The sequence below is a fragment of the Felis catus genome, chromosome A1 (assembly GCF_018350175.1).
Source record: "Felis catus isolate Fca126 chromosome A1, F.catus_Fca126_mat1.0, whole genome shotgun sequence".
NCBI classification, from domain to species: domain Eukaryota; kingdom Metazoa; phylum Chordata; class Mammalia; order Carnivora; family Felidae; genus Felis; species Felis catus.
The window spans coordinates 141,968,264-141,992,773 of record NC_058368.1 but is presented as its reverse complement, the minus strand read 5'-3'; the positions used below and the strand labels follow the sequence as shown (position 1 = coordinate 141,992,773).

The following is a 24,510-nucleotide window of genomic DNA, read 5'->3' as shown; positions in this document are numbered from 1 at the left end:
TCCTCCTTGCTACCCCACTCCACCAAAAAAAATTAAAATAAAAATAGTTTATCTTCCCAGAAATTGATAGCAATGCTACACAGTTTAATTTGGTTTCAGTGCTATCCTTATGTTGGCTGATGGATTGGTTGTTTGGCTGTCTTTTTCCATTGTCTTGTGCTCTTCTAAGTTTTAACTACCTTATAGGGACGGTACTTAACCTGTCTTCTCATGTTCATTTCATCTGCCCAGTTCAACAGAGACAAGTTGATTTCTTTTCCTTTTTGCTGATTGCATACTAGAAATTAATAACTGATAACTTATTGTGGAGAATAATTAAAAGTGATGGAACCTAGTTGAAGAAAACTGTCACTATCCACTGATACCATGCAGAAAACTTTTAATCTACTGGTCTCTGGACATGTTGGCTTAAAATTATACTGTAAGAGATACAATTAAGTATAAAATTAATATACCTAGTTTTATTATCCAGTGCAGCTGCAACAGTGCAGAAAGTAGTGTTCCTTATAGTCTTTCTTACCTCTCACTCTACCACCCCTCCTCCAAAGTCACATCAATGCATTTCATGCACATAGTACACTGTGTTATCCTAGTTTTACAATGCCGTGATCTTATAGGATCACATTTCATTATTATGAAATATAACCTTAGTTAAGAAAAATGCCTAGGTTTAGGTAATCTGACAGGGAAACTAGTTATATTGACACCAGAAATGACTTAGAATTGCACCCTACCTTTTCCAGGATATTGGATATAACGTATATTTATATTATGATACCAATAAGTTTTGAAGATCCTTTCAAATTTTTTTGCTCAGTTCTAGAAAATCTCACCCCCTTAGGGACAGACCATCTTTTTCATATCAAAGGTATTTTACTTTGTAAACACATCTACTTTTGATATTTTATCCCTCCTAGGATTTTTCTATTTAGTCCTTCATTATTCTCTTCCTCTTCTCTTTCTCCATTATTTCTGATGCTTAGAATGATTTAATTATCATGGTCATAAAAGACTATAAAAAAGTTAAAATATTTTTATTGTTTAAAACCTAAAACTCCATGAATAAAGAGTTCATGGCCATGTCAAGATAATTTGCCTTTTTGAGCATAGAACCCTAATTTTCCTTATTTGTTAATTTGGTCTTACCCTGAAAGCCATCTAGATTAAATATTTTTTTTTTTCCCCAGAAATTGATCCGGCCATTTTTTACCAGGCTTCAGAAAAAATACGTTTGTTTTAAGGATTTAAGAAAAAATATGAACTGAATTGTTTATTAAATATAGAACTTTGTTTATAGAACAGCATCTTTATTCATATTTGGAAGACAGCATTTTAAATATATATGGAAAGAAAGTAGTACTGCTGACCTTATGTATCATATTCAAATATATTCAAGTAATTTTTACTCATTTTTCTATTATTGTCCATATAGTAATTTTCCAGGTTATTGAAGCTTATCTTTTTGAGCAACATACCTTAAGCCCTAAAGTCCTCTAGATCAGTGGTTTACAACCCTGGCTGCATATTATAATCATATGGAAATCTTTAAAAACAAACCTATGTGAGACTTGCTGCAGACCATTTAAATCAGAATCTTAGGAGGTAAATCCCAGGCATTAGCTTTTTCAGAATTAGTATATTTTTTGTGTGTGTTAGTATTTTACAAAATATTCCAGTTGACTCTCACATGCATCCAGTGTTGAGAACCATTCTTAAACCTCTGTCATGCTATAAATTCCTTTACAGCAAAATATATGCTCTAGCCAGCTGGCACATAATAGGAACTCAATTGAAATTTTGATAAGAGCCTGGGTGGCTCAGTCAGTTAAACATCCGACTTCAACTCAGGTCATGATCTCATGGTTTGTAGGTTTGAGCCCCATGTCAGGCTCTGTGTTGACAACTCGGAGCCTGGAGCCTGCTTTGGATTCTGTGACTCCTCTTTCTCTGCCCCTCCCCCATTGGCACTCCGTCTCTCTCAAAAATAAATAAACCTTAAAAAAAATTAAAAAGGAAAAAAAATTTTTGATAAATAAATGAGTTGTAACCATTTTTGACTTCTTAAAAAATAGAGATTTGTCTGCCCTATAACAGAATATATGAAACAGGATTTAATTTTTTCTTGATAAATCAAAGTCACAATTATGAAAATAATTTATTTTACTTAATTCAGTGCATTAAAGTCTTTGAGGAGCTATTCACACAACTAATCATTATTGTGCCAGACACTTTTGAGATCTGTCAGTGTACAAAGTATTCAAATACCCCTGCTCTCCAGAAGCTGATGTTCTAGCAGTGACAGACTGACAATAAAAATAAATATGTAAATTGTATTTATAGTATGTTGGAAACCGATAAGTGCTGTGACCAAAATAAAATAAAATAAAATAAAAAAGAATACAGCAAAGTACAGAAGTGCCAGGCATGAGAGGTTGGAATTTTAAATAGAGTAGTCCTCTCTGAGGTGACTTTTGTGCAAAGACTTGAAGGAAGTGAGGGAGGGAGTGAGATGTGCAGTTATCTGGGGGAGAGCATTGGAAGTGCAGTCAGCTGGGGAAAGGCCCTTCAGGGGAGCATACCTGAGGTGTGTGAGGGAACAGTTGTGGTGCAAAGTGGGCCAGAAAGAAGCAGAAGGAGGTCAGAAAGGCAAGGGGGGGGGGGGTTGGTCATGTAAGGCAAGCAGATTTTTGTAAGGACTAGCTTTTTCTGAGTGAAATGGAGAGCTGTGGCAAGCTTTCAAACCCCACATAGGCTTGATTAGACTCAGGCTTTAATTCAGTCATTTTAGCTGCTGTGATAAGCAAATTTGGAGTTGGGGAATGGGGGGTATGATAGAAGCAAAATAAGCAGTTGCAGTAATCTGAGAGAAGATGGCTCTGACCAAGGTAGCTAAAAGCTTTTTCGTGGATTAGATATTTAGGATATGAAAGAGAAAGAGAAATCAAATATTACCTGAGGGGTTAGGCTGCTGAGATGGTTAGGATTGTTGATTTGCCTGTACTGTTTTCAGGTGTTTTTTTTTTTTTTTTAACTTCAGTATTAAGCTCTGATCTTTCGTTTCTTCATGCTGTTATTGTGTCCGCCTCTAAATGCCTCACATCTTCTAGAGTATATTACTTTAGTTCACATCTCTTGCAGACCAACAAATACAAAAGTCTTTTATGTAAAATAAAGTTGTTGATTTAACAGAATGCAATCTGAGTGAGGTTTGGTTTCCTCTATTTAGGAATAAAGTGGAATCAGCCTTAATGTCAGCTCTTCTAATAGTTGCCTTCTCTGTTGGGACCGCAACTTTCTTCTGGGTTCACAGTGGATCCTGAATGATTGTTTGCCAGAAGACTGAATCCCTTAATGAGAATTCATTTATATTTACAATTTTCCTTTTTTGAAAAACAGGCAAAAGAATGGACTCCAGCAGGAAAAGCAAAGAAAGAGAATCCTGCTAAGAAATTTTATTCTGAATCGGAGGAGGAAGAGGACTCTTCTGATAGCAGCAGTGACAGTGGTGGGGTTTATGATTTATTGAAAAACTTCGTTCACTAAAGCTGATATACTGTGCCTCCAACAAAACATAAGGCCTAGTACATAATATTCACCAAGTGGGCTTAAACAAAGTTTGTACAATAATGCATTGTTTTGTTTTAAAAGTAATTTCTCATCCTTTCTCATTTGACTTTGCCTCTTGAACACCCAGCTAGTAAATGATAGAGTTGAAACAGAAACTCATGCTTTTCTGCATTCTAACCTGCACTGCCTGTTATATTCATAGCATACTGGAAAACATTATATTTGATAAGCCCTTCGTGGGGCCTTTAAAAGTAACTTTCTTTTGTAGAAATGTAAAGTTTATTTTAAACATTGCACAATATGTTCTTCATCCATTTTATACTCTTTTATTTCTACATGGCCCTGTATAGAGTGAAGTTAAAATTAATAAATCTCTGTGTATTATAAAGAGTCAAAGAGCTAAAATGACTAGGATAACAATATACGATGAAAAGACTATCGAGTAGGAAGGATTTAGAAGTACTGCATTTTAGCTTTGCCAACTGAGTAAGGTACCTTCCTTTCTCTGTGTCTGATCAATGAAGAAATAGAGGTGGATACTTTCAAGTCCCTTCAGCACTAAAATTCTGTGAGCAACTGACACAATGAAAAATGTATTGGAGTTACTTTTTTTTTAACTTTGTAATTTAACTTTATTTTTTTATTTTTTAAAATTTACATCCAAACTAGTATATAGTGAAGCAGTGATTTCAGGATTAACCCACAACCCCTCCAGCAACCCTCAGTTTGTTCTCCATATTTATGAGTCTCTTCTCTTTTGTCCCCCTCCCTGTTTTTATATTCTTTTTGTTTCCCTTCCCTTATGTTCATCTGTTTTGTCTCTTAAAGTCCTCATATGAGTGAAGTCATATGATGTTTGTCTTTCTCTGACTAATTTAACTTAGCATAATACCCTCCAGTTCCATCCACGTAGTTGCAAATGGCAAGATTTCATTCTTTTTGATTGCCAAGTACTACTCCATTGTGTGTGTGTGTGTGTGTGTGTGTGTGTGTGTGTGTGTGTGTGTGTATATATATATATATATATATATACACCACATCTTTTTTATCCATTCATCCATCGATGGACATTTGGGCTCTTTCCATACTTTGGCTATTATTTATAGTGCTGCTATAAACGCAGGGGTACATGTGTCCCTTTGAAACAGCACACCTGTATCCCTTGGATGCATGCCTAGTAGTGCAATTGCTGGGTCATAGGGTAGTTCTATTTTTAGTTTTTTAAGAAACCTATTGGAGTTACTTTTCCCACTCTTTTTTAACAATTTACCTAAGAGGCACACCTGGGTGGCTCAGTCAGTTAAGCATCCGACCCTGGATTTCGGCTCGGGTCATGATCTCTCAGTCTGTGGGGTTTGAGCCCTGCATCAGGCTCCGTGTTCCCAGGGCAGAGCCTGCTTTGGATTCTCTCTCCCCCTTTCTCTCTGTGCCTCCCCTGCTTGTGTGTGCACATGTGCTGGCTCTCTCTCTCTCTGTCTTAAATATTAAAAACAATTTACCTGGGAGACATCTGAGCCAAGATCAAATGACACCCTTTTCTTCTAAAACCTTTTTTCCTTGGCAGAACCAAGAGCTTTTCATTATTACTTGGTCATCCATCACCTTACTCTAAGGTAATTCATTCTTTTTCGTCTGTTCCCCCTATCAAAATCTTTATTTTCTGTATCTGATAAATTAACCTGTAATGCCTCATATCAAGCTGAAAATGGAGAAAATATTTCAATCTAGATTGTGAATGCTAAAAAAATAGATTTTAGGAATGATGTTGACTATTGAGAAAGATCTGTTTGAATAGTTACAAGTGTACCTACCATATGGATATTTGTCTACACCCCCTTTATTCATAAGCTCATGCCTGTTAATAGGCTAACTTTAAAAAGGAAAAGACTTTTTAAAAATGTTTACTTAATACTTTCATGAGAGAGAGAGAGAGTATGCGCATGCGTAAGTGGGGGAAGGGCAAAGAAGGAGAGAGAGAATCCCAAGCAGGCTCCCTGCTGTCAGCACAGATCCCAATGTGGGGCTTGATCTCACCAACCATGCAGTCATGACCTGAGCCAAAATCAGGAGTTGGATGCTCAACTTCCTGAGCTACCCAGGCATTGTTTGTTGTTTTGTTTTTTTTAATGCTTATTTATTTATTTTGCAATAGGGAGAGAGTTAAAATACGTATTTGAAATATTCCATTGAGACTTTTCATGGGTTGATGTGAGCCATGTGGCAGCAATTTTGTGCTAGCTACTGGAGGAATACAGTAACTTTTCTCATTAGAAATTATGACATTATTTTCTCAATGAGGAAGTCTTCTAGAGGATAAACAAATTTCCTTAAGGATTTTACTAACTTGGATATTTAAATAATGGTGCCTGAAGTGAACTAGACCCAGATTCATGTTGAAGTCCCGTGTAATTAACATGAGAGAGTCACTTAGATGCTGTAATTTCTTCTCATTATTTATGGGATAAGTCATTTATCTGAGTTAATATATACATGTGCACAGCTTTGATATCACAACAAATTTAAAATATCCTATTCGGCAGTTTTGTAAAATTTGGGTAAAATAAATTTTGCCCTTTGTGGAAGCTGATGATAATGAGTGCCTTACTGTGTGGCAGGTGTTGTTGTGTCCTCATCACCTTTCTATGTTTTAAATCATTTAGTCTTCACAACAGCTCTGTAAAGTAGCTAGGGTTATTATCATCATTGCTGGAAAGGAAACCAAGACCCAGAAAGATTGAATAACTTTCTCAGTCTTTTAAGTTGTAAGTGGCAGAGCTAGGATTTGAACCCGGACATTCCAGTTTGAAAGCCCATGCCTGTAACCACCGTCTGCTATTCCAAAAAAATACGTGTAATCTTAGCTTTTCACTGTGTGATACATAAATCAATCCTCATAAATTAGATATTATTTACTTATTATAATGTGTTCCTGCCTAAGGGCACTTCATCAGATAGATAATAGATAGGACAACAGTCTGTCCTCTTATCTGGGCTAAAGCTTTGCACCTATAATCATTTCAGATAGTAAAAATGATACTTCATGTTTCAAATACACATAAATACACTATACATATCACTTCTGTGAGGAGTCCTAGTATAACACAATTTATACATAAAACATTGCAGTGTTTACCTCTACAATGTCATTTTATCATCTGTTTGACCTATGGAAAGTGCTTATTCTAGCTAAAATAAGTAATAACTTTTTTAATTAGTAATTTTGCCTATTGCCTTTGAATTGAGAAATTCTTACAGATGATTTGAATGGCTCATTCCCCTCTCAAAATTATTCCTGAGAATATTCAGCTCTTGCCTTCTTCTCTAAATAAAATTTCTCATTGGTAGAGGAATGAATTATGCTTATGTCATTGTTTAAAAAAAAAAAAGAAGTTTCTGCCATAACTAGATACTTAGGGATTTGAAAAGCAAGATTCTCTCACATTTGGTTTACTTGATTCTTCTTTTCTTTCCTTTTCCGTACCCACTCTCAGAATGCCTTCTCTGTATTTAGGAGCTCCCCACACTCACCCTGCCATAGGAATGTGGGGGTCTGAATGACAGGAGCGTGGAAATAGAGTATTGAACAAGTGGGGTCCAGTAAACTAAAATTCAACATCTGGTTTCATTTGTGATGAATACTGACAGTTACTTGGGTCCTTATGTATAACCAAATGGCTATAAATCAAGGAGTATCTGACTATATTTTTTCAGACAGTGAATCTGGAAGTGCAAGTGGAGAACAAGAAGAGGAGGGAGACAGTAGTGATGACAGCAGTGAGGACTCTTCCAGTGAGCATAAGAGCGACAGTGAAAGTGCATCAGAAGTAGGAAACAAAAGAACAGCCAAGAGGAACTCCAAAAGCAAACGGAAACGGTAATGTTTTGTCAGAATTTCCTTCAGAAACCGTTCTGTGATATTTTCTCCCAGTATAACATTTCCCTTTAATTCATAAAGTGAGTGAGAAAATAAGTGTGTGCATTTTTTCCCCAAGCAGGTACTGAATCTTGTAGAATTAATTAGAATACTAGTTCACATAATTATTCTACTACTTATTATGCTTAGTTTTCATTTTGAACTTGAACAAATCTTGGGGTTACATTTTGAAAATTGGTATAACCTTGGAAGGCTGAGTTAAGTGATCAAGAAGTAGGTATGAAACACTTAATTACCTTTTGTAGCAATTTTGCTGAGGGCTAAAATTAAATCCTTCAACACTTTGCCATTATGTAAGTAAGACAATTGATTTTTCTAAATAATGTTATAGTAAAAAGATTATGATCCAAATATTAGAGTCAAGGGCTGTGAAGGAAGACGGTCATAAGATATTTAAGTGTTCGCGCTTTTTAAGATTCCCATTATCAACATTATCATGTATTAAAGTGTCATTAAAATTTTGAATAATTGGGGCTAATACCTTGGATTGTATGAGTCTGTTTTCCCCACTGCTGTCAGCGAGTGGCCTCTGCAGACATGATGGCCCTTTCCCTGGGAGCCTGCTGCCCGTTCACTTGATGAGCTTGCAGCCCAGCTCAGTCGTGGCTGACAGCACTGATTGGGGCGCAGTACGCTCTCTGCTCCTTTTATTACAGACAGTAATTAAAGCAGCTCGCCCTGCCACTTCCATAACAAACACAGCATAATGCCCTAATTATGACTTTATTAATTTAAGTCAGGATTTAATGATTTTAAAAGTGATTTATATTGTTTTTCCTGTTCAGAACAAATGAAATCTGTAGGTTAAATTAATACAGGCTTTTCATCATTGCAAAGTTAAAAAGCTAGTTACCAGTAAATTCTTTTCATTAGATTAACATCTGAAACTCTAAGCAGTAAGGTAAACAGTAATTACCCATCAAAATTGAGTGCTGCATAACAAAATAACACTTTTACCTTTAAAATCTTATCTTAAAAGCTGTAAGTTAAATATATGCAGAATCATTCACTTGTTGCAGCAAAGGATTTACTTGGTTTGTAATAGCGTTTTCTTTGAGAGAAATTTTGTACTTCTGGTTTAATATCAGAATATCTATGATTACATACTTTATAAAAAGTATCTTATTTCTAGGAAGGAAAATTTTGTTCAGTGCACTCAATATCTTTTCAGGTAGCAAAAGTCAATATGCTAGAAAATTTTAATCTTGTATTATATTAGTTGCATTATGTATTTTTTCCTCCAGAAATGGAGTTTTCTCTTTATGTTCTAATTTAAAAGAATTGTTTATTACACTAGAGGGAATCTCAAATACATTAAAAACCTTATATTTTTAAGTATATGTTGTAACCATTGAGTTGGGGATAATAGATTGCCATTTTTGGCTATGGGGAAAAAACAACATATTTTTTAGTCATCGAACATAATTACATGTGCTCTGAGATGTTGCCATGACTTCATTTTTAATAAACTGCAATCGTATTTCCTCTGCAAAAATCAATTCTAGGAAATATCGATTCTTCCCTTCTTTTAGCACTCTCTCTCTCCCCCCCCCCCCCCATGTTTTTCGGCCTGTCTTTTAGAATTTTTTTTTAAACTTGCTTGTGTTAAGTGTATAATGATTTTTATTAAAAAGATTTTATTTTTAAGTAATCTCTACACCCAACATGGAACTTGAACTTAGGACCCTGAGCTCAACAATCACACGCTCTACTGACTGAGCCAGCCAGGCACCCCTGTATGATAATTTTGTAAAGCTAAGGAGCTTTAATTATCTTTAAAACCACCCTTAGTAGTCATAACAATTTATGATTAAATTTTAGTTTTACACTCCTAAATATTTTTATTTGAAGGGAGCTGGTATGGTGTAATGGGGAAAACATGGTCTTTAGATGGACTTCAAATTCCAGTCCTGCCACTCTTGGCAATGTCCTTGAGCAAGTTTCTTAACTTTCCTGAATATTATAGGATAATAATGCACCCAGTAAGAATATGTTGGAACATCTATATGAGCTAACTAATATAAAGTTTCTGAAAAAAAGAAAGATTCTTAAAAAGAATACACACACATGGAAAGAGAATTAGACCTTCAGTTTTGAGAAAATGTAGAAGACCACCAGCTATCTCTCTTTGAGAAAAGACCTTTGGGCTGCCTCACATGTTACTCCTTCTCCTTGGATAATTACCTCCCTACTCAAGACTTTCCTTTACTTGATCCTGTTTCTCAGCTTCTGTGTTCTTCCTCTAGAAAGCGTTCCCTCTCTCGGTTAAGTTTGTTTAGATGCTTCTCTCCTCCAGATGTTTTCATGACACAGTATACATTATTACTCATTACTTACCATACTTTATTGTCATTGCCGCCTTACTTCTCTATAGTCTCCAAAGGAGTGTAGACATTATAAGGGCGACACAGAGTTCTTCTGTATCTTACTAACCACTGTGATCCTTAAGCACTGACGTACTTACAACGCATGGTGGGTGGTCAATTAATATTTATTAAATGAATGAATAGCATCAGCATTTAGGTTTGATCATTTGGTATTTTAAAAGTTTATATTTGATTATTTGACATTTTTAGTAAGACTTAGTGCATTAGAAGGAATCTCTTTTGAACTAGTTAACATTTTCTCACGTATGTTTATGGGTCACATTTCAGAACATATGTAAATAATTTTCTTGTACAAAAAAAAATCTATAAAATGCAAGTCTATTTTAGCAAAAGTATGTGTATGAGTTTTAAATTTATTAATGGATATTTAGTATTTCAAGACAGCGTTTTAAAATCAGTCCTAAGTATCTTTGAAGTTGTTACTATTAGCACCTAATATATATTCCTGGTAAATCAAACATTTAACTATTAATTATATTCTACTTACATCATTTAGTGTTGTTTGATGGCCTTTTGCATTTGAGGTATGTTTGACATGGTAATATCATTGATTTTGAATGGATTCTGATATATTTGGTTATAGATAATACTACCTTTATTATTATTTTATTGATATGTTCTGGAATTTTAAAACCATTTTTATTATCTTTTATATACTAAAAAGAATTGGTTCTCAGTGAAATATACTTCTCTAATAAAGGTTCTGATTTATAGGCAAAATGGACATATAGCACCAATTTGCCATTTGATTATTTATTTATTTATTTGTTTATTTATATGTTTGTTTATTTTTGAGAGACGGAGATAGAGCCTGAGTGGAGGGAGGGGCAAAGAGAGAGGGAGACACAGAATCTGAAGCAGGCTTCAGGCTCCGAGCTGTCAGCACAGAGCCCCACGCGGGGCTCGAAACCACAAACCATGAATGAGATCATGACCTGAGCCGAAGTTGGACGCTCAACTGACTGAGCCACCCAGACGCCCCGCCATTTGATTTCCTTAAACTACTTAAACTTGTTTATATAAAGGATTTAAAGTTGATATTTTGAAATTTGTTATTCATAGTGATTCTGAAGATGGGGAGAACGAAAATGAAAAATCTAAAACTTCAGATTCTTCCAATGCTGATTCTAGTTCAATAGAAGAAAGTTCTTCAGATTCTGAATCAGAATCAGAATCTGAAAGTGAATCTGAATCCAGAAAAGTCACTAAGGTAAGAAAGAGATTGCACATTTGTTGTTATTGAAAGTAAGTATCCTCATAGACTTTTTCCAATTAAGAATAAGTACTTCTGAAAAAAAGTGTCTTGTTGAAAATCAAGAAACTGAGAAAGAAATGTAACATTATCACTGGCAACTGAAATCAATATCATCTTTATTCATCCACACCTATGATTTTATTATTTTTTTATTAGATAATTGCTTCATTTTTAATTCAGCCCTACAGAAGAGTTAGAAACTTTTAACCTCATCCTTTGCCACTGTAATTACAGAGCTCAATGTTATGAGTTATGGCCCTTTTTTTTTTTTTTCTGAACTAGAATGTGACAATAGAGGCTTTCATGAAGGGGAAAGTAAAAGGAAGTCACAGAAATAGTATTGGGCAAGGTGATATAAATGTATATACATAAGAAAATGAGACAAGTAATGCTTTTTAAAAATAGGTGTTAGGGGTAATAGAATACTTATAAAGGTTTAATTAAAGGATATACATTCTTTAGTTAATAAAAAATACAGTAGCCATGTATTTAAAAACAAATGTAGGAATGACTTATGTAATAGAATGATAATGCTTTCTGATTCACATTTATAACACTGAAACTTACCTGCTTAGCAGTAAAAAGTGAAAGTATAAATTGAGGGGTGCCTTGTTGGCTCAGTCAGTAGAGCATGTGACTCTTGATCTCAGGGTTGTGAGTTCGAGCCCTGTGTTAGGTGTGGAGATTACTTACAAATAAAATCTTTAAAAAAGTATAAATTGAAAAATGTAATTATTAATATTAATTTCAGACCTTATACATATCCTTCTGATCTTTAATTATTACTCCTTTCCTATAAATGGATCATGTTGATCCTAGGCTTCAAATGTAGTAGTTTTTTATAAGTATATATCGTATTATTCCATATGTTGAATATGTGGGCAAAACTTTGCCTATTATTGAATTCTGTTTTTTAACCTAATATTTTCCTCATTTATTTTTTCTATTAACTTGAATTTCTTTAATAAGTCACCTGAGTAGCCAAGGATAAAAATAAATTCATTCAAGTAGATAATTGCCTTCTCCCATCCAGAGATTTATTATTATAGAATAAGCATATTTAAAAAATAAAAAAATAAGCATGTTTAAAAATTGGCTAGTTTTTGTCTTGCCTTATTGCAAATATTCTTGCATGTGGCTAAGCCTATTTTAAATGTGAATTTATGTTTAAAACGTATCTATTTATAGTGTATAATCTAAGATTTCTATTTTCCAAAAATTCACATAAAATCTTTGAGATTTTTATGTTTATTACTGTGGCCTCATATAAAAATTTATCACATAGTGAGTTTGATGTCCTCCCATTTCCTACTTACATTAAATTACTTATGTTAAATTATTCATTTCATATTTATATATTTTAAAGTTTAAGATGTTATTTAAAATAAAGGAGCTTTAGAAATTGACAGTAAGTACAACCCAGAATAAGAAATCAGTGTTTTAAAAAATGAGCACACAAGAAATCAATGAATATTGAGTGGGTAGAATTAAAGTGCATTATTCTTACGAAGTTTTGTTAAAGTTAAAAAACTGTAGACTTTAGTACCTACATAGTATTAGAAGTAGGGTTTTTTTTTGTTTTTGTGTTTTGTTTTTTGTTTTCTAGAAGCAGGGTTTTAGGACCGCATTAAAAAGCCACAGAGGTAGGGGCACCTGGGTGGCTCAGTCAGTTAAACGTTCATGTCTTGATCTCATAGTTGTGAGTTTAAGCCCGGTTTTGAGCTCTGTGCTGACAGTGCGGAGCCTGCTTGAGATACTCTGTCTCACTGTCTCTCAAATAAATAAATAAATATTTTTTTTTAAATTAAAACAAAACAAAAAGCTACAAAGGTATCCCAGGTTAGCATTTCAATTTGTTTCTTTGTCATACACTTTCAGTGATCAGATTAAGTCTCTTAATAATTGAAAATATTTTCCTGTAGGGGCGCCTGGGTGGCACAGTCGGTTAAGCGTCCGACTTCAGCCAGGTCACGATCTCGCGGTCCGTGAGTTCGAGCCCCGCGTCAGGCTCTGGGCTGATGGCTCAGAGCCTGGAGCCTGTTTCCGATTCTGTGTCTCCCTCTCTCTCTGCCCCTCCCCCGTTCATGCTCTGTCTCTCTCTGTCCCAAAAGTAAATAAAAAACGTTGAAAAAAAAGTTTAAAAAAAAAAATATTTTCCTGTAGAACATCAGTATGAAAGTTTTAAGTATTGCGATGAGCTAAGACTCTTGAAAAATTCAGATTTTACTCACATTCTTGATAGTTTTATGTCCATGTATTCTGTGTATATGGCTTATTTTTTCCATATTTAATGCCTTTTGCTGTCTATAATAGATGATAGGATTGTTTTAATTTATCTGTTGGAATATTCTCCACCTTGAGGCCACGATAACTATTTTTTACTATTCCTTTCTGAGTAATTTGGAATATACCATGCAATTACAAGTATACCAATTTTCAGATAATGGGCAACTCTGTAATTATAGAATTCTTCCTTATACCAAGTGTTGTGGCTTCTGGTCTAGATTATGAGTAATGAAGGCAGATGGTGGGTGCTTTACCTTAATTTAGCATGTCAGTTTGTTAGTGCTGAAAATTCATACTCCTTGAATCTGCAGCTAGACTAAATCTATACTTTTACTATTTCTCTTCTTTTTCTTTCACTTGGATAGTGTGTTTTGGGGATGTTGAGCACGGATGAGGCCTTGGAGTTACCTTGATTGTATAGCTTTGAGAACAATTTATTTTATGGTGTCCTATGAGGTATATAGTGTTCTACTTTTTGGAAGATACTATCTTTATGCTTCAGTTTCCTCATCTATAAAGTAGAAATGCTAATTCCTACTCTACTACTTTCAAGTGCTGTTATAAAAAATCTAATATGAAAGATAAGTATATATAATACTATATAAATATATAAAAAGTATATAAAATATAAGTAAATAAATAAACAGTATATATAATACTATATAAATATAAAACAGCAGTGTTAACATTTTTAACGTGAACAAACATTAATTCCCTGAGAAACCAAAAATACTTGAGTTATAGAACACCAATGCAGAAAGGAACTGAAATTTTTTTAATTCTTAATGTCTCCTGTGTTTTCCTGACTTTTTATACCATTCAAGTTGTAAGTTAATGTTCAACTATGACCCCTTTCTGGAGAAGACTGAGCTGCCATCCACTGTGGGCATCTTCTGCCTCTCTGCTATCTAATATACAATCTCTATTTACCTGCCTTTTCCTTTGAATGTAGCTCTGAGTAAGCAATTCCTACCCACTTAGCCAGGAAAAAGATTAAATTACTCTTGGCCTTGATTTGTTGATAATCATCTGCCTCTTTTGCACCTTTAATCTCTTTCTCCACGAACTAATTCTTCCTCTGCCAACCAAAGTACTCAAGTCTTTCCTGGCATCTGGCGGGTGAGGTACTATGAAGAGGAAGAGAGAGTGTGTGAGAGAGAGAGTTTAGAAAAATACTCTAAGTAGTCTTCGTCCACAACCTCTTAACCCAAATATTTCTTAGTCCCTTTTAGATGGGTTTCAATTCTTTTTTTTTTTTTAATTTTTTTTTCAACGTTTTTTATTTATTTTGGGGAGAGAGAGAGACAGAGCATGAACGGGGGAGGGGCAGAGAGAGAGGGAGACACAGAATCGGAAACAGGCTCCAGGCTCTGAGCCATCAGCCCAGAGCCCGACGCGGGGCTTGAACCCACGGACCACGAGATCGTGACCTGGCTGAAGTCGGACGCTTAACTGACTGCGCCACCCAGGCGCCCCTAGATGGGTTTCAATTCTTATCACCTCCTACAGATACTGCTCTCTGAAAAGTCAGCCATGATCTTTCCCAAACTCAGTGACCTTCTCTTGTTTATTATATTCTCCTTCTTGATCTTTTTGTGTGACTGTTCCCTGACTACTTGAAACTCTTCGCATCCCTTTTCTTCTGACTTCTTTGACCTTTTAGTCCTTTGATTGCTTTACTTTTTAACCCCTATGACATTCAAGTGTGAACATTACCCCAAAGTTAGTGCTTGGTGCACATCACTTTTTCAAAAATATTAATCAGTGTGAATCAATATATTTTTTAGTCTTTTTCTCTACATTCTTCCTGTTGTGAGACTCATTCACTCCCATGGCTTCAGCTAAAACATTTAGGTGAAATGTTTCCATAATAACATCTCTAAGTCCCTATAACAGCTCTAACTTTTCTTTACAAATTCAAACCAAATTTTTAGACCTCTTAGAAGCTACTGGCTTCCCAATCCATTATAGCCAGAGGAATACTTGCTCTACCATTTAGTACTGTCATTCTTTCTGTTTTCCCACATCTGTAGCCCCAGAATTTATCTCTGACTCCTCCTTTTATCTGTATGTTTACACAGTTGCCAAGTCTTAGAGATTCTCTGTATTATTTCTCATATCTATTTCTTCCTTTCCTGCTACACCATACTAGATCGGCTTTTCATTACTTTACTCGTAGACCATTGCCATTGGTCATCCTCAGACACTTGCCCAGCCCAGTGCTTCTATACAGCTGCCAGATTAATGTTAAAGTTACCCATAATGGTGCCCCATTATCATCTTGGTTCGGTAAAAACTCTGCAGGCTAGCATGTCCAAACCTACCTTCCCAGTCTCAATTGTCTTTGTGGTCCCTATATACTAATCCCAAGAGAGTACATATTTGTAGTTCTCTTAATATGCTGTATGCTTTCCCATTTCTGTCCTTTGTTTTTCCTTTTGTACTATTTCTCTTATTATAGAAAATACAAGCTGAGGAGAAAGTGGGTTTATATCAAAGAATGGTCCTTCCACTTCTCCTAGTTGGGAATGACTGCTTGGAATGAAAAATGTTACTGATGAGAAAATATTACTCAGTGAATGGTGTAAAGATAGTCAAAAGAGTGAGAGCCGCTGCTGAATTGTTTGTTCTTGAAGTGTTTGTCATTGAACACCGTGCCCCAGCATATCCATAAGATATAAAACTATATATAGTCATACATTCTGGTATTATGTTTGTTATTGATTGGAAGATGTCCTCATTTTAGATCAGATATTGTCAGTAATGACCAAAGAAAATCATCTTGTTCTTCAGTGACAATTATTTTGATGGGCAAGCATATTTTTATTGGTAGGTGTTCTTTTCTGAAATGTATTTGATAGAGAAATATTTTAAGTCTGAGTCTTTTTATGAAATGATTCTTTTGCTCCAAATAATACCTATAACAAAATTACTTTTAATAGTTTTATAAATTTTAAGTGACTGCCCATGGTTTACACAGTGTAAAGGGAACCATTTTTTGTTTTTTAAAAAAGAAGAGTGGGAAGGGAAATCAATAATGTAAAATGCATTTTATCAGAAAGAGATTCACATTTATATCGCTTTATCCTATTTTTTACCTGTATAATTGAGTTATACTCCGCTTCTAGTTAAACTTGTGTGTTAATCAGATGGTCATACTTTCATTTAAAATACTTTTTTTTTTTAAGTTACCAGGCTTTTTGGGGCACCTGGGTGGCTCAGTCGGTTGAGCGTCCGACTTTAGCTCAGGTCATGATCTCACGGTCCGTGAGTTCAAGCCCTGCTTCTGGCTTTGTGCTGACAGCTTGGAGCCTGGAGCCAGCTTTGGATTCTGTGTCTCCCTCTCTCTCTGCCCCTCCCCCATTCATGCTCTGTCTCTCTTTGTCTCAAAAATAAATAAACATTAAAAAAATTTTTTTTCTTAAGTTACCAGGCTTTTGAGTTGTTTTAACTGAATCTATGCTTTGATGTTTTTAAAACAAGGCTATGTATTAGTGTGTTCCTATATACTATAGTTTTTTCCACATCAGCTTGTTAGTTCATTCTTCATGCCTTAACTGATATAATAGTTCTGATTATATCATCAGTGTCTGTGTACCAACTGCTAAAGATTTAAATAAGCTTTTATTTAAATGATAAAAATTTAATTTTTTAATGATAAAAATTTTAAATCATGATTGTAATTTATTGTGTATAACTTCTGTGTATTTTCTTTGTAAATATATTAACATTTTAATTATATAAACTGTATAAAGCATAATTTATCGATGAAAGTAAATATATGTAACATACTTGCACTTAACATTCCATATTAAAAGCTTTTCATATTTGAAAATTATCTTAATCAAAATTGCAATTAATATATGTACTAACAGTGAAGAAAAACAAAACTATATATACATAGCATTATTTGAGATGCTGTCAGTTATCTTTATTACGGGTTACGTGGATGTCATAAAACTTTGCTAGTCTGTTTTTGGGAGGGATTAAATATCTTAAGTGCTCTACAGACCAGCCACTGTTACTATAACTATGTCCAGACATTAGTAAATGTTAAGATATGCCTTAGTAAAAGATCTACCATATGAAAGATTCTTGGGGATAAAGTAAAACTGGCCTGTGCTGTGAAACATCATGGATAAGAGAGAGACAAACTATTTTCTGATTGGTTTTCTGCCCTATTTGAGAAATAGAAAACAAGTTTTACTTGTGTTTTTACAAGTATTTATGTATGTAGCAATTATAGAACTTCTGTGAATATCGTACAATACTATAGAACATTTCAAAGCCTTGCCTCTTTCAATTTATGTTGTTCCTAGTTTAGTTTATATTTTAAGTTCTTCAGAACAGAAATATCATTTCGCTTTACTTGAAATCTTTAAATCAAAGTGAAGACCATTAAGAAGTTTTCTTATTGAAGTAAATACAATCTAATAGGGAAGATTTGTTTAACAGTTTAGACTTCTTTTCACTTAAAAAGAATTCTTAATTTATTGGCAGTGTACTTTTGTTTTAAAGGCCAGTGTTAAGTGTGAGCCTCAAATTTCTTAAATCAAATTTGTTAGATGACTTGAAGGCAAAAGAATCATTATATTGTCCTTGGTTGGTAATTCTAACTGAAAATATTTCATGCAAATATCTTGCCCTGCGAGGCTAGAAATTAGCCTTGAATTTTTGTTGATTTCAAAGTACAATATGAGTTTGACAAACTTTATATACCACTTATCCTGTTTTACAGTTTTTAAATTTCAATCTTCTTTACAGTGGTTTCCTCTTAGGAAGCATGCTTGGCGCTTGTTGTTTCAGATCTTTTTTCTACTTGCTTTTTGTTTTTTAATCAGCATGAAATGAACATGCATAATACATGAAAAAATCTTTACAGATATATTATTACATATTTTTATTTGTATTATTTGAGCTTAATAAGTATTTCCAGGATCTTTTTCTTTATTATTTGAAATGAAATATATTAAGTAGAAATCAGTTTCTTAACCCTGTGACTTTGTATTTTATTTTGACAATGTTGATGTGTTGAGGTGTATAATCGAATACCATAGAAACAAAATGGAGATTTGAGGGTGATGAATTGATAACTAGGTATTTTTGTAGTGAGATTTTAAGATCAGTTACTGTTGTCCTTATAAAAGTCTAATACAGTCACTCAGCTGTTAAAAACCTAATCCTCTATTTAAAAAAAATATACAAAAACAAATTGTCTATCTTTCTGCCTGATCTCTTCTCAAGTACTAACACAATGGAAACAGTGGGTGATCTGTCAGTGTGTTTGGTTTGTCAATGATGGTTTTGTATAAATATTGGGAGGATAAGAAATAAAATTCACACAGTAAAATATGATTTCATCTGCCTTTTCTCTGCAGCTCCATGGCTCATGCTGCGGTGTGAAATTCTCATTTTACACACTTTGCAGGCGGAGCACATGAATTATGCATTGAGCAAGAAAAATCTCCTGCCTCAAGTCCTATATGCATTTACCCAGGTTCTGTCTCTATTACCAAGATGAATTGCAAATGGAGAAATGTTTGATGGAATAGGGCTCTTAACTTCTTTGTTTAGAATTCAGATTTTTATTTTTATAGTAGATCCTTTAAGTATGAAAATGTTTTGAACTTACTATGGATTTTTTAAAATGAAAAATGAAATATAATATAAGAGAGGAATGCCAAACACATCACAAAGCTTTTTATAGCCTTGATTTGGAATGCAAGGCTTTTTCAATTCAATAGAAATGACCGTTATCTATTGCTAATGTTGTATTTCAGTCACCGGTTATTTGCTGTTCTCAGAAAGTCAATGAAATTCTGTTCTTTTGAGAGCCTTTTTTTCTTCCTGTTTTAGACTTCTAATAAGAGATTATGTCAATTTCACATGCAGCTCTGTCCTATGCTGTATGTGACCTGATGTGTACTTAATAGATACTGTTACACACTCTTTGCCGTGAAGTAGAAAATAAGGTATAGACTTGTTTCCAGTTTTAACTTTATCTTGATTTGATAGGTTTCTAATTTTTCAGGTAGTAAGGTTACAGTTCCATAAAGACAATCATGCACCATCGTGGATTATAGGAGAAGCTATACCCATTGTACTCAGCATAGTATTTTGATAAGTCACATGGTGTTAAGCTCTTTTTGTTATGTTCTTTCTCCACAGGAATGATATTCTAGTTGAGATGGCATTTTCATTCTGAACCTGTTTTTGTTTATTTCCACTTTAAATTCCAGCTTCAAAACTAACATTTCTTCTGTTTTTTCCCCCAACCCTGGAAATTGTTATTCGTTTGAAGTGTGGAGAGAAGGACAAATATTTTTTGCTTTTTTAAAAATAATGAGTGAAAATTAAAACCCATCTAGATAATTTAAAGTTTTCTTTGGCAGAATTAATTATTCTCATAAAGGAAACCAGTGCTGATGTTTTTAGTTAGTGTTTTAATGTGTATCCTTGTCTGATACTTGAAAATAATTTGTTTTGAGTTTTGGCATAAGGAGAAAACTAGCATTGCTTAAGATCATTTTAAAATGTTACCTAACATACAGTTTGATGTATTGCACTGTGTAAGAGTTCTAGCATGGTATAGATGTTAAATGATGGTAGTGTACTTTTTGCTTTAGTGATACCTTTCTATGGTTAGAGGAATACTTCAAAAAACTTGTAGAGGAGCTTGAGTGGCTCAGTCGGTTAAGTGTCCCACTCTTGATTTCGGCTCAGGTCATGATCTCACAGTTGTGAGATCGAGCTCTCAGTAGGGCTCCATGCTCAGCTTAAGATTTTGTCTCTTTCTCCTTCTGCTCCTGCCCTGCCCACGCCCTCTCTCTCTCTAAAAAAAAAAAAAAAAAAAAAAAAAAAAAAAACTTCTAATAATTCATACAGATAATCTGTAAACTCTTTTGTTAGATTGTAAGTTACCTGGGGGTGCCTGGGTGGCACAGCTGGCTGAGCTTCCAACTGTTGGTTTTGGCTCAGATCATGATCTTGCAGTTCATGAGTTCGTGCCCCACGAATGGGCTCTGTGCTGATGGCGGAGCCTGCTTGGGATTCTGTCTCTCCTTCTTCTGCCCCTCCCCACTTGTGCTCTCTCTTGCTCTCTCTCTCTCTCAAAATAAATAAATAAACTTAAAGAAAAAAGAAGTGATAAAAAAAAAAAAGATTATAAGTTACCTGAAGGCAAGGACTAGGTCTGTCTTGGCTTATTACTTCCTTTTCTTAGCAAAGAATCTGATATATGTTTAAAACTCTATATATGTCTTTTGGATGAATGAATGATTGAGTAAATGAACAAAAACATTTTAGCAAAAACTTAAGTTTTAATTTGAGAAAATTTAATGTAAAAAGTATAGATTTTAAAGATAAGTAACTTTGATCCAGATACATCTATTTAGCAACCTAATCTTTGTTGGTCTTTAATTGTTTATAATGCTTTTCATTACTGTACTTGTGTGTGTGTGTGTGTTTTATATTTATTATAAATTTTATATATTTTATATATATTATACATATATGTATATATAATACACACACATGTGTGTGTGTGTGTGTGTGTGTGTGTGTGTGTATAACACATCTTTTCTGAATCTTTGACCAAACTGTGAATACTCAGGCTTAGAGATACTGTTTTCTAATGCACAGTTGTTCATATTTCAAAAATATAGATAGATTAAATAAGCAGATCTGAGTTGGAGGAAACCCTACATATGTACAGATATGTTTTGAAATACTTATTTTCCCCAAAGGAAAACAGTAAAGAATGTAAATGAATACTTTTCTTCCCTAAAGAGCAAGTGCCTGAAAATGTCATTTGTAGATTTTACTGAATACCTTTGGCTGAAGAAGTCTGATGCAACTCACTGTTCAAATACAAAGTACCTAGTACAATGTCTGTCACAGACTACATCTTAGAAAAGCTAATCTATCACAAGCCTCTTTACAATTTCAGATCTAAGCTTATATTGTTTGAGAAATTCTTTTTCTTAAATTAACTTGTTTAAAAATTGTTTTCAACATGTTTGTAGACTTTTTACCAAAGAGCCACTTTATATTTTTATATTAGCAAAAGTTGTTGGGTCATAAAATAATTATTTACCTTCAAATTTTCTTCTTCTTACCTTTATAATCTATCTTTATTTATTTATTTATTTATTTATTTATTTATTTATTTATTTATTTATTGGACCTTTATAATCTTTAAACAGACTATTCTAAGGTAATAGTTCGCATGGTGGAGAAGAAATACTGTATGCTAACTGAAATAAATATTTTGATTAAAAAATACAGTCCATATAACCATAGAGTAAGCTTAATTTGATGGATTTTTTCTTGGAAGACTAAGCAGAAGAAAAATTGTTTGTTTTGAAACATTAAGAACTACTTCATTGATTTTTTTATAAGAACGTGTAGTAATTAAATTATTTATTTTATAGGAGAAAGAAAAGAAAACAAAACAAAATATAAATCCTCTTACCAAAGATGTTTCACTTCTAGATCTGGATGATTGTAAGTATTAAAATTTCCATTTTTTCTTTTGTTTAGTAGTAGTATTTACTTTTATAGTACCTTTTATGTGTCTCAAAATATGTTAACTTCTATTATGAAAGATTTATAGATGAATAGACCAAGAAAGTTTGAGAAATTAGTTCTATTAGTGTCTTTCATCTAATCAGGTTGTCAGTTTTATATCAAATGAATCAATATAATTGGTCAAATAAAAGTACACCAAATTCTTTTTAAGATCTTTTACTTTAATAATTTATACTTGCTTTAGTAAATAATTATCCATATCTCACAACTTCTACGTTGTTAATTATAGAGATTGAAACATCTCACTTAAGGAAGTAGAGAATGAGGAAAATAATTGGAAATGTAAAAGACACCACGATGTTCTACTTGGTACACTTTTGGTAGGAATAGAAATAGATAACGAAGATTTTGGAGGCTGATGTTGCTATATTTATCAATATTATAACTGTACAATATCTTTGTCCTACCAAATCCACTTCTAAGAATTGAGAATCTTACTCATATACTCACCCAAGTGTGCAAAGGTATATTCATCATCTTCTTTTAAATACCCTTGCATTGCGAGAAAGAGATAATGGAACTAACTAACTTTATTGGTGTGTAGATTTTATACAGAAAAAAGAGAAACAGCAAGTAAAATACTATAAATATTAAACTACTGTCATTTTGCATTATAGTTTTTTCATGCTAAAGGGAAGTTATGTGTTTAGATTGTCTCATTTTGTCATAAATAGGACTCTTCTATTTATATTGTTTACCTGGCCTATCTTTAGTAGTCATGGCAAATTCTTAATATAGAGAAATTATAGAGAAATACTTAGCATAAAGAAAGTAAAAATAAAGTTGGAGCCTATGAACAACTATACTCCAAAAAGCTTGGAAAACTAAAAGAAGTGGATTCCAAGAAACACAACCTTCTAAGGCAGAATCATGAAGAAATTGAAAATCTAAGTGGACTGATTACAAGTGATGAAATTGAATCAATAATTTTAAAACTCCACAAAATGAAAGTCCAGGACCAGACGGCTTCACAAATAAATTCTGCCAAACATTTAAACAAGAGTTAGTATCTGTACTCAAATTATTCCAAAAAATTGAAGAGGAATGAATGCTACCAAACATACTTTACGAGGCCAGCATAACCCTTATACCAAAACCAGAAACACCCTAAATATAAAATTACAGGCCAATATCCATAATGAACATAAAGGCAAAAATCCTTAACAAAATATTAGCAAGCTGAATTCAACAATACATTAAAAGGATCATGCACCATGATCAAATGGGATACAAGGATGGTTTTATATCTGCAAATCAGTACACATGATACACCACATTAACAAAAAGGATAAAAATCATATGCTCATCTCAATAGATGCTGAAAAAGCATTTGGCAAAATTCAGCATCCATTTATGATTAAAAATTCTCAATAAAGTGAGTATAGAAGGAATGTACCCCAACATAAAAAAAGCTATATGTAACAAACCCACCGCTAACAACATATTCAACTTTGAAAAGCTTAAAGCTTTTCTTCTAAGATGGGATCAAGACAAGGATGCCCATTCTTCCCACTTTTATTCATCATAGTACTGGAAGCCCTAGCCACAGCAGTCGGGGAACAAGAAGTCATCCAAATTTGAAAGGAATAAGTAAAACTATTTGCAGATGACAGGATATTATGTATAGAAAACCCTAAAAACTTCACCAAAAAACTATTAGACCTAATAAATGAATTGAGTAAAATTAGTGGATATGAAATTAGGATATAGAAATTCATTGCATTTCTATACACTAATAGCAGACTGTCCAAAAAAGAAATTAAGAAAGCAATCCCATTTACGATTGCATCAAAAAGAATAAAATACCTAGGAATGAATTTATCCTAGGAATTGAAAGACCTGTATTCTGAAAACTGTAAGACATTGGTAAAAGCAATTGAAGATGACCCAAATAAAGAAAAAGATACACCATGCTCATGGGTTGGAAGAATTTATAGTGTTAAAATGTCCATACTACCAAAAATAATCTGCCGATTAAGTAAACTCCCCATCAAAATACCAATGACATTTTTCACAGAACTAGAACAAAGAATCCTAAAATTTTTATGGAACCACAAAGGGCCCCAAATAGCCAAAGCAATCTTGAAAAAGAACAAAGCTTGGAGGTACCACACTCCCTGATTTCAAACTATACTATAGAACTATAGTAATCAAAATAGTGTGATGCTGGTATGAAAACAGATACATAGGCCAATAGAATAAAATATCGAGCCCAGAAATAAACCCTCACATATATGGCCAGTTAATCTGGGACAAAGGAGGCATGAATATACAATGGGGTAAGACAGTCTCTTTAATAAATGTTGTTGGGAAAACTGTACAGCTACGTGCTAAAGAATGAAACTGGACCATTGTCTTATACCATATACAAAGTAAATTCACAGTGGATTTAAGACTTGAATGTAAGACCTGAACCCATAAAATTCCTAAAAGAAAACATAGGCAGGAAGCTCTTTGACAATAGTCTTGGTATGTTTTTTGAAACAGTCTCC

General features: G+C 33.7%; 1 protein-coding gene across 6 annotated transcripts in view; it reads left to right on the top strand.

Moving 5' to 3' along the window:
• Window positions 1-24,510, top strand: part of AP3B1 (adaptor related protein complex 3 subunit beta 1) — a 262,957-nt gene that overhangs the window by 161,034 nt on the left and 77,413 nt on the right. For all 6 annotated transcript variants that reach the window (XM_023257772.2, XM_011284118.4, XM_045062465.1 and 3 more), the window contains 4 exons: window positions 3,397-3,505; window positions 7,279-7,441; window positions 10,951-11,098; window positions 21,862-21,934. In XM_023257772.2, the coding sequence (XP_023113540.2) occupies window positions 3,397-3,505; window positions 7,279-7,441; window positions 10,951-11,098; window positions 21,862-21,934 (493 nt within the window). The remainder of the gene's footprint in view (window positions 1-3,396; window positions 3,506-7,278; window positions 7,442-10,950; window positions 11,099-21,861; window positions 21,935-24,510) is intronic.